The 15434-nt window shown below is 34.4% G+C and overlaps 2 protein-coding genes across 2 annotated transcripts in view; one reads left to right on the forward strand and one right to left on the reverse strand.

The window, feature by feature from the left end:
• Positions 1-2477, reverse strand: part of LOC126878509 (transcription elongation factor SPT4-like) — a 36564-nt gene extending 34087 nt beyond the window's left edge. Inside the window, exons 1-2 of the mRNA XM_050641261.1 lie at positions 2281-2477; positions 2120-2226 (exon numbers count right to left, since the gene is read on the reverse strand). Of these exons, the coding sequence (XP_050497218.1) occupies positions 2120-2226; positions 2281-2349 (176 nt within the window). The 5' untranslated portion in view covers positions 2350-2477. The remainder of the gene's footprint in view (positions 1-2119; positions 2227-2280) is intronic.
• Positions 2478-7317: 4840 nt separating this feature from the next.
• Positions 7318-15434, forward strand: part of LOC126878507 (N-alpha-acetyltransferase 35, NatC auxiliary subunit-like) — a 73616-nt gene continuing 65499 nt past the window's right edge. Inside the window, exons 1-3 of the mRNA XM_050641257.1 lie at positions 7318-7435; positions 7491-7564; positions 13813-13961. Coding sequence (XP_050497214.1) covers positions 7422-7435; positions 7491-7564; positions 13813-13961 — 237 coding nt within the window. The 5' untranslated portion in view covers positions 7318-7421. The remainder of the gene's footprint in view (positions 7436-7490; positions 7565-13812; positions 13962-15434) is intronic.

Below are 15434 nucleotides of genomic sequence, written 5' to 3' on the forward strand. Positions count from 1 at the left end.
ATGTTATTGTTTTAGTCCCCTTAACAACCATCAAATAACAAAATCCGTTGTTCGTACGCCAATCAGTTGATTGTAATCAATTATCATTATGATAATTACCATAATTGATTGATTAATTAATTATTAATTATCAATTAACGTAACAATTATTAAGATAATTGATTAATTAATCTAATCTCATAATTGTAATCAATTATGTTTTCAGCAACCCAATCAAAGTTGACATTCACAGTAATTAAATATTTGATAATGATCAGTTGATTCCATTTCTGATTCGCGTTCAAACAACCGCCCCTTTAATCTACTGGATTCTCTGTTTCACAGTTTAAAAGTTTTCGTATATAGATGAAAATCTCGTATCCTAGCTGAATATTACCTAATTCATGTATGTAAATACTATTTACTTACTATTATTTTATTATTCGTATTTTGTATTATCGTAAGTGTTAAATTCTAAATAAATAAATAAATCTAAATATTTCATTATTTGGATCGTTATATTAATTTATTATAATTATTTAAGTAAAAAAACACTTTTAAATAATATTTTATTAAAACGTAATAACTACCTAAAACTAGGTACTGGAAAAATAAATAATAAATAAATCAATACAAAATAAACTACAGCTACATTAATAGCATAGGCGCAAAATTTCTGGTCAATGCTTTTAAAATGCATTATTTTTTTCGAGTCCTGAGAAAGCTAATAAGTATTATTTAAAAATTTAAACGCAGAATGAAAGATTACATTATTACCGAGGGCCGAAAGTCCCTGAAGACTTCTATAATTTTTATTCTAATATATTACAGAGGTAAAAGGAAAAGAGAATATTGAGTGTGATTTTTAATTTCAAATATCTCATTCAAAAGAAACATTTTGTTTATTCTAAGGTACTTTCAGCCCTCGGTAATAATTTAATCTTTCATTCAGCGTTCAAATTTTTTAAAAATATTTATTAGTTTTCTCAGGATTCGAAAAAAATGAATACGTTTAAAGATTATTGGTCCGAAATTTTGCGCCTACGCTCTTTTAACAACTAAAGATTTATTACAACTAAAACAATAGAAATGTATTTGACAGCCTTGTAGTTATTAAGGTATCAAAGTTATTACTATAATACCCGTGGTGCATTCAACGTTAATGCCTGACTAAATAATTTTTATAGGCAAAAGATTTGAAGGATTTTTGAGTTAATTAGTAGATATCTAGATATTACTAGTTTCAAATAAGTAGATTTTTCTACAACCACTATTCCAAATGCATTTTTCTGCACAATTTTATGTTAACAAACTTAATATTTTAGTAGACAGTAGTGTGCAGAAAAGTGACGTTTCTGTGCCGGAAAGTTCTTTTCTGCATAGTACCTTACCCACCTTAACGTTTTTTATTAACCATTTATGCATTATAAAAAAGTATTTTCACAAACCAAAACTTATTTCAACAGATGAGACGTTGACTTAAGCACTGCACTACATAAAATGAAAATAAAACTAAATCGTGCATGAATTAGCTTTCATAAGTTTAAAGACTAAAAACTAAAAATTCATAAATAACATTGGAGGGCAGACGGTTTTTGAAATTTGAATTGGATTAGTATGCCTTAAGTGGATGCACTTGTGCATTTAAATTCTAAACAAAAGAATCGGCACATGTCCCTTTTGTCAAAAGATGAAAAGTATCGGATGTCATTAACATTCATCCAGTATAGGCTATTTATAAAAATTAGGGTGGAACCGAACAAAGTTAATGTGTTGTTGGTGCTTGGATGGATGAGAAAGTTTTAGTCGATGGTAGATACACTGAAAAATATCCGCAAATATTCGATTTATTTAAAGATACGAAGAAGATACGACAACTCTCAAAAAGGTACGCAAATCGGATAATTATCCGCCGATTGGCAACACTGGGTGGGAGGTCAGCCAGTAGGAAGACCAAGGAAGAGGTGAATAGACGAAGTGCAAACCGATGCTAAAGAGATGTTGAGGGTGGATAACTGGAGGAGAGCAACCAGGGAGAGATACTTGGGAGAGGCCAGAGCCCAACTTGGGCTGCAGTGCCATAAGGGGAGAGAGCAGTTTTTAGTTAATTGTCAATATAAAATATGTCTTATCAACTTACCCATCAAAATTATTGCTAGTACAATCATAAACGTTATCGTGGCTGTTTTTCATTCTCAAGAATTCTTCACAATTGTCGCATCCCTCCTTTTCGAATTGATCAAAACTCTACAACACAAAAATATGTTTTAATAGAAAAAAAAACTAGAAACCAACACTTACTTTTATAAGAGAGCACACTAAACAAGCTCTTAGACCTCTCAGGTCTCTTGGTATGGAGTCTAAACTCATTTTAGACCTTTACTTAAAAAAATATCTGCAAGATTTCTTCAAATTCTTGTTTTAACAACAATAAAGTTATTGTTTAGTACTTGTTTAGTAGTTAACCACAGTTTTATTGTATAACCATAACCTCACAATTATTTAAATTTTGACAAGTTGATTTTTTGCATTTTAGCCAACCGTTGTGAAGATAGTCACTAGAAATTTTTAATTATTCCTCAAACCATAGGCGGGTAGAAAATTAATAAAAATAGAAAAAATGTGCACAAAAATATTTTTAATTATAAACTTGTTTAACTTATAATTACAGCATAAAAAAGTCCTTATAAAACAAGGGAGTGGACTTCGTAAGTCCTAGGTTTTTACTGTTTTTACCCACGTGAATGAATGTTCTATGTATATTTCAGTAGAAGCAACTAATTTATAAATAAACCCTGAACTGTTGAGAATAAACTTTTGATATATTCACTTTATTTTGAATAATTCACTGATATTTTTTGTTTATTAGATGTTTGTTTTTTCTGAGGTTTTGGATATTATCTTTTTATTCTATGTATTTCTTAAGGTATTCTAGATTTCAAGTTTAGAGCCTGTCTTTAATACCATGATACTATAAATAATAATAGTATGTACTTTATTTATAGTATCATGTTTAATACTATGTTCCTGTGATGGCATAAGATTCAATCTAATTTATTCCTTATTGTGCCATTTGGACTTTTCTTTTCTTGTTTTTTAAATAATTTGTGGTTCCATAAAAGTTGTTTTATTTTACATTTGCTAATATCTCCTGTTTGTTCACGGTGTAGTAAACACACTGAAACCAGGGTTGCCAGATGAAATTTCAGAATATCCCTAGACGGGAGCTTCAATTTCCCCTAGAAATCCCTAAATCGTATCAATTTGACCTAAAAAAAGAAGAAGTTGACAGACGACAGCTGTCAATTTAATTTATAACCTATTAAACACTATGTTTAATCCACTTTAATCATTGATTAGGTAATGTTTTAATGTTTACTTAGGAATATTTATGTCAGGGAACAATAAATAATGACAATAATAATAATATTTGAACAAAAAGATATTTAATAACAACAAAAAATGGCGCCAGCACAGTTTAATAAATCCCTAGATTTCAAAAAAAATCCCTCCAGAGCTCCAAAAGCTTCAAAAAATCCCTAGATTCGGGGAAAATCCCTAGACATGGTAACCCTGACTGAAACACACTTAGATCTACAGACCGGGCGCGTCTCGTATTCGCGCAATCGTACTTGAGACACTGTGTCAGGTGAGGTGTTTGAAAAATTTGAGTAACTTGATTCTGTGGTGTGAAGTTCTAAAACTTTTAAGTGTGGTTAAACTTTTGTTTTATTTTCAGTGTTTTTTTTTGTTGTAAGTAGAAAATGAATCGTTGTACTAAGTGTAACATAAACTTTACGAAATCTTGTAACTTGAGGGCACATGTAAAAAGAAAACATCCAGGTAATATCATATTTTATACAGGGTGTTTGGTAAAGAATGCGGCCATAGCTTAACCGTAGATTTCTGAGCTTAAAATAGGTCGATTTAAGCTAACTTACCTTAGTACCAAAGTTGATAATAACCGAAATACAGTTTGTCAATTACTCTACCCAGGGCCTATTTTACCACTAGGCCCGTGAGGCACCTGCCTCGGGCCCGCATTTTAATGGGGCCCGTAAAGATCACCAAAAAAATTTTTATTGCAATAACAAAATAAATTTTCAAACTTTTTTTCATTTTACGAACAGGAAATGATAAATAATGACTTCACTGTTGATCTTCAAGCGACTTCACCTGTCACAATTAGTACACCTCCGTCATCTGCTATGGAACATAACAATGTCAATAACTATTTTCCTAGCGATATATAGGGTATTGGCCAAAACATTTGAATCTGGAATTTCAACAATATCTTAGATAATCGACCGAATCAATATATTGATAAAATTAGTGAATGTGTTACACAACTGGATAATAATAAAACCAGACATTTGCAAAGTGCAATCTTTTATAAAATGAAAGCTAATGCGGGGAAAAATTCTTCGCGAGTGGTTAGTGTACAATCCTAAATGTATCCATGTTTATTGTTACGTTTGTAAACTGATTTTCACGAAAATTATTGTTTTTTCTAACTTTCGATGGGTATAATGACTGGATATATAATATCAATAGGACATTTATTTAATATGAGCGATCACCTGAACATATTTCATCAATTGGTACGTTAGTCAAGAGAAGTAGTACATCACGACAAATTGTAAAAACGTTATTTAGAAGAAAAGGAACATTGGAGAAACGTTCTTGAACGAAGAAAGCAACTACTAAATTTATGTCCAAAAACGGTCTATCCTTTTATGGTTCAACAACCAAATTATTCAAAAAAAAAAAAAAAAAGAAAATGGCATAAAGATACAGTGTGCCGCATTTAAGATGAGTACAGCCCTATATTTTGGCTATCAAAATAAATACAGATTTGAAGTATTGCATAGTCATACAGGCTGAATGTTCACATTTTTTTTACGATACTCAGCTGAAATTTAGATTTTTAACCCAGCGTATGCGACTCCACAAACTGGGTAAATTTTCGATATTTTGCCTCGCGTTAGAGATATCGCAAAAACTTATTTGAAAACGATGTTCCAAATATTATTCTAACCCCACATATAAAATCCCGAGACGAATCTCTGGACAGAATTTTAGGGTCCTGACTACAAATACTGAAAAAACTAAAAGTGCGAATTTTGTTATGAAATTTGGTATGTGAGGTTAGAATAACGTTTGGAAGTACTTTTTCAAATAACTTTTTCCGATGTCTCTAACGCGAAGCAAAATATAGAAAATTTAAACTGTTTGTGGATTCGCAGTAGGCCGCGATTAAAATTTAAATTTCAGTTGAGTACCTTAAAAAATAATGAACTCTCAACCTGTTTGACTGTATAAAACTTCAAATCTGTATTTATTTTGATAGCCAAAATATAGAGCTGTCTTCATCTTAAATGCCACACTGTATTTAAACAATTTATTGTTAATGAAAATTTAACTTTCTGATGCAACTATATCTCTATTAAATAATAATAATTCGTTTAAAAAAGTTATTATTATTATTAAATCATATTTAGGGGCCCGAATAATAGTTAAGAGAATGGAAAGAAAGTTAGAGACTTATCAACCAAGAGAACAGGCAGGATTCCGAAAAAATTACGGAACAAATGACCATCTACAAAGTATAAAAACCCTGATAGAGAAAGTAGTGGAATACAATAAACCCCTAGTTCTAGTTTTTATCGATTTTCATAAAGCCTTTGATACAGTTGAACTTAGCAAAATATTACAGGCGCTTAAAGAATGCAGGCTAGATTATAAGTATACAAAATTATTACACAAAATATACTTACAGGCAACAACCACTGTCAAATTACATACTAACAGTAATCGCATAAAAATAGAACGGGGGGTTAGACAAGGAGACCCAATGTCACCTAAACTTTTTAATACGGTCTTAGAACATGCTTTCAAGAGTTTGGATTGGATGACAAAGGGAATAAAAATAGATGGAGAATACCTAAACAACTTACGTTTCGCCGATGATATAGTCATAGTAGCTGAGGATCTAGGTATGGCAAGAGAGATGGTACAAGAACTCGTTGTAGCTACAGAAAATGTTGGTTTAAATATAAACATCTCAAAAACAAAAATAATGACAAATTTGGTACCCAACCAGAACATCAGTATTGGTGGGAAGGAAATAGAACTCGTAGATAGATATAAATACCTGGGACATGAAATTACGATTGGCAGGGATAACCAGACTCATGAGCTGAAGAGAATAAGAATCGGTCTTGGGTGGGCAGCATTTGGAAAACTGAGAGAAACTTTTAAAAGTGAGTTACCCACATGTCTAAAAAGAAAGGTATTCGATCAGTGCGTCCTCCCAGTCTTGACGTACGGATCAGAAACACTTACCTTAACTAAAGCCTCGGCTACCAAACTAAGAGTCACGCAGAGAAGAATGGAGCGGTCAATGTTAGGAATAACTCTGCGAGACAAAATCAGAAACGAAGAAATCAGGAGAAGAACAAAGGTGACTGACGTCATCGAGAGGATAGCCAGGTTGAAGTGGAGATGGGCAGGACACGTAGCCAGAATGACAGATGGGCGATGGACGAAGAGGTTATTGGAATGGAGGCCAAGAGAAGACAAGAGAAGCGTCGGTCGACCGCCTACAAGATGGACTGACGACTTAAGAAAGGTAAATAAAAACTGGATGAGGGCGGCGCAGGATAGATGGGGTTGGAAACGAGGGGAGGAGGCCTATGTTCAGCAGTGGACTTTTGAGGCTGGATGATGGAGGGGCCCGAAAATTGTGTAGTGCCTCGGGACTGATTTGAAGTAAAATAGGCTCTGACTCTACCTACCTACATACAATTTGTATTATTTTATCAAAAAACAAGCATTTACAAACTCTGCAAATTGTATTATTTTGCTTTGCATTTTCATATGGAAAAACCGCGGTATTTATCTTGAACTTTTTTTGAACAAGGTGCAATACTTAGGTAATATTATTATTAATAAAACAAAGTATATTAAAATACAATGTTAAAAACTTTAATATATTATATTATAGTATACATTTTATGAATCAGTAGAAACGATTAGGTATATTTAAATTTGGTAAATTATTATAACTCCACTCGACCAGAGCACGACCACACAACTCAAAACATATTAAAATACAATGTTAAAAACTTTAACAATTATTTAAAAACTTTAATATAATATATTATAGTATACATATTATGAATCAGTAGAAACGATTATATTTAAATTTGGTAAATTAAACTCCGCACGACCACGCAACTCGAAACACAAGTACGCAAATACGGTTGCGTGAAGCGTGGCTCGAAGTCGTGCAATTTACGAGACTCGCTCGAACTGTAGATCCTTGTCTGAAACACACCAACCAAAGGAAATAAAATAAGAAGAAGATTTTGTATTAAAAGTAGGGTTATGGCCTAATAAAACGATAAAAGTAATAAAACTGTTATATTTTAAAATTGAACATGGAAAAAGAATGGTAAGTAGAATAAACGGCAAAAAAGTACAAACTTTAATGTAACTTATGCTTGCAGTGCCAAGTCTTCCCAACCATGTCCTCGAAAAGTATCAGAAAATATTACATTGAAATTTCAAGAGGCAGTTAAAGGTAGGATGCTGTTTTATTATATTCTTTTTAGCATTGGTTAATTCCTGATTTATTAATGATCACTTTATAAAACAATCATCATCAAGGCTTTTCATTCTGGATGGAATGTTTGCTCTTCTTACTTAGAGCTCTCTGATTCTCTTATTGACTTGGGTATTCTTCTTGTGTAGTGACAAAGTTTGTTGTATGACTTGGCTTTCATTAGAATTTTCTTCCACTCATTTCGATATGTGCATAGTTAGCTCCAGTTCTTTCAGGATTTTGATGTCCCTCTCATCTCTCCCTGGGGCTTCCTCTTGTTCTTTTAATTTCTGGCTTCAATCTCGTGACCTTCTTAATCAGTAGGTTGTTTTTTCTTCTCTCTATGTGTCCTAGCCATCTCAGTCTCTGCGCTTTAATAAATCTAACTATATTCTCCCTTCATTATGTCTCTTAGTTCATGGTTCATTCTTCTTCTCATTTCTCCATTTTCTATTCTTATAGGGTCCATAATTCTTATGAGGATTTTTCTTTCTAATATTCTTAATTTTCTTTCATCTTTATCTGTGAGGCACATTGTCTTAGCTGTGTATGTAACTACTGGTCTGATCTCTATATAGGGGTGTAAAGCTAGTTCGCGTCCGTAGTAGAATACTACATGTGCACCTTGGGTAATGCTAAATGAACTAGCACAATAGGCAGCCAGACAATCTAGAATCTCTAGATCTCGTGGCAAGAACACATTACAATAATAAGATATGCCTCCAACAACAACTTAAAGGGACCTTTTCAGGACCAAGCAACAAAACGGCTCAGACCAAGCGTCTGAATTGCAATTTAAATATAGAAGGTATTAGTAGAAGTAAATGTGAGTACCTTCAAAAGGAAAATAATATCGACATAGTCGCAATTCAGGAAACCCATTTAGAAAACGAGGAACAAATTCTCCCTAGAGGAAGAATTCATGGCTACGATTTACTGGGTGCAACTTACCATCCAGCTTATGGAGTAGCAACCTATGTCCGAAACAAAATAGAAAATGCACACATATGTTCTACATCAGACATAAATAACATTCATACGGTTACCATACAAATTATCATTACTGTCAGCAATATTTATAAACCCCCGGCAAACCTGTGGCCTCCGCATGTTATTCACGCCCACCCACACCCCTCAGTGTATGTTGGAGATTTCAACAGCCATCATGAACTCTGGAAGTATAGACAAAGTGATCAAAACGGCGAGGCTTTGATAAACTGGAGCGAAGGGGCTGGCACGTATTTAGTCTTTGACACTAAAGATAGGGGAACTTTTCAATCTGCAGCCTGGAGGCGAGAATACAATCCAGACCTATGCTTTGTCTCCGCAAACAAAAACAATCAACCCCTGGCAGCTTCACGTACAGTGCTCCCAGATTTTCCACATAGCCAACATAGACCAGTTGTAATAGAAGTTGGCATCAAAATACCAATAATAACATCTTTCCCTCGACCTAGGTGGAACTTTAAAAAAGCAGATTGGGCGACTTTTACTGCGAGATTGGACAAATTTCTCAGATGGATAACCCCAACACGTACAAACTATATGAGATTTGTTGGCGCAGTTATATCTACAGTGAAGAAAACCCGATGGGATTCCTCCTATTATTCTAAAAGAATGCAGCTTTATACTATCTACACCACTTTAACATATTTTCAATGCCTCTCTCGATTCTGGTGAATTCCCCGACTTCTGGAAACAATCTTATGTAACTCCTATTTATAAATCAGGTGTTAAATCTGATATTAAGAACTATCGCCCCATATCTATTCTAAGCACTATCCCTATTGGGTTTTCTTCCGGTAAATTTGCTGAGCTAAGTCTACTCAGTTATACTGACTACCTATCTGAAGCCCTGGAGGAAGGCTTGCAGGTTGATTCAGTGTACACTGACTTCTCTAAAGCCTTTGATAAGATAAACCATGACCTTCTATTACATAAATTACGTTCTTATGGTATTGATGGTCTGGTATTTAGGTGGTTATGTAGTTATTTAGAAAACAGAACTCAAATGGTTAGAGTAAATCACTGTTATTCTAACATTTTTCCTGTAACTTCAGGTGTTCCTCAAGGTTCACACCTGGGACCGCTACTATTTAATCTATTCATTAATGATATTACCACTTGTTTTTCCCAAACAAAAGCTTTCCTTTTCGCTGATGACCTTATGTGCTTTACAATACTAAGATCTCATGATATTCTTGGACTACAATCAGATATAAATAAATTATCCCAGTGGTGCGCTCTTAATGGCATGGAATTAAATGTTGGTAAGTGTTATATTATGCGTTTCTGTAGGAATATCCATTTACTAACACATGACTATACTATTAACGATCAAGCATTGCAATCATGCACACAAATCAGAGACCTAGGCATAATATTAGACTCTTCACTCAGCTTTAAACACCACATTAGTACCGTTGTCCAAAAGTCTATGAAAATGCTTGGTTTCATTAAAAGAACATCTCGTGATTTCACAGATATAAATTCAATGAAAATTTTATATTGCTCACTTGTTAGATCTCATCTTGATTTTTGTTCCTCTGTGTGGTCTCCATATTATCTAGTTCGTAAAAATAAACTTGATAGAGTTCAGCATACCTTTCTCAGATACGTAGCTTTTAAACAACATATATATCGTATCTACACAGATATTGAATTATTATTGAATATTACTTCATTAGAAACCCATAGAAAAAGAAAAGATCTGACAATCTTATTCAACATTATTAATGGTAATAGTAGCTGTCCCGATCTTCTGTCAAAAATTGGTCTTTTTGTACCTACTCGGTCAACAAGACAAACTCAAACTTTTCACATAAGCTTTCATAGATATAACTATACTTACAACAATTTTTTACCATGAACACTGAGGGCCGGTTGTTCGAACGCTAATCAACATTGATCACTATCAAATACTTAATTACTGTCACAATTGTTGATGTCAACTTTCGTTGGGTTGCCGAAAACATAATTATTGATGACAATTATGAAATTAGTTAATCAATTATGTTAATAATTGTTATGTTAATTGATTAACTAATCTCATAATTATAATTAACTATGTTTTCAGCAACCCAACCAAAGTTGACATTGACAGTTGTGACAGTAATTAAATATTTGATAGTGATCAATGTTGATTAGCGTTCGAACAACCAGCCCTTAGACTTGCGAATTCTCTAAATGACTTAAATATATTCTGCAATTCCTTGGATAGATTTAAAAACCATTTGTTGAACATACAATGTTAGTGATATAATTTCTATCAGCAATTTTTTAAGCTTAAACTTTGTTTTTTATATCGTAATGTTCTTTTTTTCCTTTAACTTATTAGCTTTGTTATCCAATACATATTATAATGTTTGTTCTTTGTGTTGACACTGTTTATGGTTTTGCTTTTGTCTTTGTAATATTTTTTTTGTAATAATATTTTCTGAATTGGGCTTGCCCGTAAATAGATAAATAAATAAAACTATACCCAGAGGATATCGTAGAGATTATGTCCCAGGATGGGATGAAAAATGCGAAAAATTGTATCAAGAATACAACGAAAGCCAAGACTGAGAAATTGCGGATGAACTGCTGCACAGTTTGGATGCAGCCAGACAGCAAAAATGGATGGAAACTGGAAAAACTATACTTTAGTAAATCAAGCAGAAAAGCGTGGTCCTTACTTAGAAAACTTGGTAGTAGCACACTCAACTAGAGACAAAGTACCAATAGTTCCCAACAGAGTGGCCTCCCACATTGTAGCAAACTCAAGGGCACCTAGAGATCGTGACCACACCACCAAAGTAAAACAAGAACTAAAAATACTAAAGTCTGCATGCCCGCCTACATCTGAATACTCTGACGAGTATTATTACTCCAGAAGAAATTACCTCAGCAATATCAGAAAGTAAGTCTGGAAAGGCACACGGCTCCGATAAAATACATCCAGAATTTTTACTCCATTGTGGCAAATATGCTAGGAAATGGCTGGCTGATTTCTACACAGATATATTAAAATCAGGAGAAATCCCCAATTCCCTTAAAAAGGCCTCCATTATAGCCATATTGAAACCAGGAAAAGCAAATGATCAACCCCAAAACTACCGACCGATTGCACTGCTGAGCTGTGTCTATAATCTGTTGGAACGCTTAATCCACAACAGAATTAGTAACAACATATTTGGGGTGATACCTATTGAGCAAGCAGGGTTCAGAGTATTGAGCAAGCAGGGTTCAGACCTAACCGCAGCTGCACAGATCAGATCCTATCCCTAACAACACATATTGAAGCAGGTTTTCAAAGAAAGCAAAAAACATCCGTTGCTTTCATTGACCTATCAGCTGCATACGACACTGTCTGGAGACAAGGACTAATCTGCAAACTGATCCGTGCCATCCCATGCCAAAAGGTAACCAAACTCATTGATAGCATGCTCGCCGACAGACCTTTTCACGTCACAATGGGCAACTTAAGAAGTGTCCAAATGAAGCTCAGCAATGGACTGCCACAGGGATCTGTTTTGGCACCCTTACTCTTTAATTTATACATCGCGGACCTACCTAGGACAACTTCGGAGAAATTTGGCTACGCTGACGATTGGACAATTGCAGCAAGACATAATAACATGAATGTTACAGAAACAATACTGACGGATGACCTTGACGTTATGGGTGAATATTTTCGCAAATGGAGGCTACGGCCCAATGCAACGAAAACTGAAGTGTGCTGTTTCCATCTGAATAATGCCCAAGCCAACAAAAAACTCTCCGTTCACTTTGAAAACAGACTACTCACTCATAACTCAACACCAAAATATCTTGGAGTGATTCTTGACAGAACTTTAAGTTTTAAGGAACACCTACAAAGAACGGCAGAAAAACTGAAGACGTGAAATAATATAATCCAAAAACTATGTGGCACCACATGGGGGTCCTCAGCCTCCGTACTCAGATCATCCGCTCTCGGACTCGTATACTCGGCGGCTGAATATGCTTCGCCGGTATAGCTCAATAGCAAACACACGAAGATCATTGACACCCAATTAAACCAGACAATGCGAATGATCTCAGGTACAATTCGACCAACACCGAACTATTGGCTTCCCATTCTGAGTCACATTCCACCGCCGAAACTAAGAAGAAGTCATTCTCTTCTCAGAGAATATCGAAAAATCGAGGCTAACCATCAACTACCCATCCACCATGATAAGCTTGATATTGAAATGAACAGACTGCACTACAGATATCCCCCATTGTTAAGGGCCACCTCCCTACATCAGGAACATTTCGACCTCACCAACACTTAAAGAAGACAGTGTGAGAGCGACTCACCACAGGAATCACACCAAATGGCCTGTATCGATCAGAAACCGCCAGGCTTTGAACTGCCCCGCAATACATGGACGGCGCTGAACAGAATAAGAACAGGTACCGGTAGATGTGCTGACAGCTTGCATAGATGGGAAAAGGCCCTTACTCCTGAGTGTGACTGTGGTGCGCAACGGCAGACCGTCCGCCACATTATTGAGGAATGCCCCCGAAGGCGGTACCCTGGAGTTTTCGATGAGTTCCTGAATGCGACCGGAAATGTTTTACATTATAGGTATTAATACATTAGATGTTCGTTTGTGATACTTCATGTAATGTTTTATATACTTTTTTTAAATTATGTGTTCTTATTGTATCTATGCCATATGATAAATAAATAAATAAATCTCTGTATATTTTCAGTTTTGTATTTCTGGACGAATCATTGTCCTTTATTAGCCTATGATATCTCCAGTATGTTTTGTTGCCTGCTAGTGTTCGCTCCTTTACTTCTTCACTTCTCTTATTTTTGCCATACACAATTACTCCCAAATATTTAAATTGTTGAACTCTTTCAAAACTGTAGATTTCTATATTGATTTCTCTCGTCTTGTTACCTTCTCCTCTATAGCAGAGTAGATATTTCGTTTACCTTGGTTAATTTTTAGACCTCTTTTCCATGCTTTATTTGCCAGGGTTGTTACTGCTTTTTTTTAATCTTTCCTCGTCTCTTCCCATAAGAACTATGTCATCTGCATAAGTATGCTACTATTTGTGTTGAAGAGTGGACTATAGCTCTTTTAATTCTACTGGCCTTATAAAACAATACCGTATATAAAAAAGCAAAGCTTTTCATTTGTCATCAAACCTTACAGTGTTTAAGGGTGGAAATGAAATATCTATTAACACTTTTGAATGTTTTTTAGATTTGAAATTAGGAGAATTGCTCCATGATGACTTATTTGGCCTTTTTGAAGCTATGTCCGCAATTGAGATGATGGATCCAAAAATGGATGCTGGGATGCTGTGCAATAGAGGGTCAAGAAAAATTATTTCATTTGACCAAGCTGTCCAAGTAAGTGCCATTTCTTATCTAGTGTAAAATAGGACTTAAACACTTTTTTTATTTTATTTCTTGTTTTGCTCAAACCCTGTAGTTGTTGAAATCTCTTGTTTTTAATTTTTTGTTGATTGTACCTCAAGCAGTTTCACCAGTACTTCTTACAGCTTAATGTGACATTAAATTTTTACAATTTAACAGCAATTCTCTGCAGTAAAGACCTTAAATTAGAAATGAGAGTAAGAGCTCTAAAATACTATTTATTTTCTATTCTTCATAGATAGTGTGACCAACTCCAATTCAGTTGAATCCGGGACAAGGTTGAAAAAATACCTGAAATCCAGGACTTTTCAATGAAAATCGGGCCATTTTTTCCAATATAGAACTTTAATATCATTTTATTAACTATTTATCATTTTTATGTTGACAATGATATTACAATATTGAAAATTACATTTTCGTTAGTTTTTGACTTTTCGACTCCCAGTCCGGAAATCGTTCTCAAAAAAGGAAACATTAGAAAATCAGTTGATGTTGCATGTGTTTTGGATGTGGTATTAGTATCACACTCTAGAAATTGTCTAATTTTTTCATCTCACCAATTCAATTGATGTGGATTCGTAGAAGAATAATTAAATTAATTAAAGAGAAAAGAAAACTTAGAAGGAAGTGGCAACAAACCAGAGCACCCCAAGATAAAACAAATTTAAACAATGCTAGCCAAAAACTTTAAAGAGAGATTCAAAATATAAAAATGAGTCAATCAGTTATTACCTGAGAGAGTTGATGGATGATAGTAGCACGGAGTACTCTCTATGGAAAGCAACAAAAAGGCTAAAAAGACCAGTAACCCATTCTCCACCCATTAAACTAGAAGACGGTAGCTGGGCTAGAAGTAATGAGCAAAAGGCAGAGAGATTTGCCACATATTTAGAAAATACATTAAAACCGCATGATGACCAAAATAATGATCAAATATCGACATAGCCTAATCAGACAGAGGAGAGAATCAGACCAATATCCCCGAAGGAAGTAGCTGATGAAATAAAAGACAATATAAATCCTAAGAAGGCACCAGGATATGATCTAATTACTGGAGAATTACTAAAAAACCTGCCTCGTAAAGCCATAGTCAAATTGACCAACATCATCAATGCTGCATTTAGATTGCGATATGTTCCAAATTTATGGAAAATAGCTGAGGTTATAATGATACCAAAACCAGGAAAATCACCAAATGAAGTGTCTTCATATAGACTTATAGACCATTATCACTTTTACCAGTGATGTCGAAGCTTTTTGAGAAACTTCTGCTAAAAAGAATAAAACCAATAATAGAAGAGAAAAAAATGATTCCAAACCACCAATTTGGCTTCAGAAATAAACATTCTACGATTGATCAGGTACACAGAATTACTAACATAATTGAGAAATCATTAGAAGAAAAGAAAGTATGTTCTACAATCTTTTTAGACGTAGCTAAGGCCT

This window comes from Diabrotica virgifera, chromosome 10 (genome assembly GCF_917563875.1).
Source record: "Diabrotica virgifera virgifera chromosome 10, PGI_DIABVI_V3a".
Classification (NCBI taxonomy): Eukaryota; Metazoa; Arthropoda; class Insecta; order Coleoptera; family Chrysomelidae; genus Diabrotica; species Diabrotica virgifera.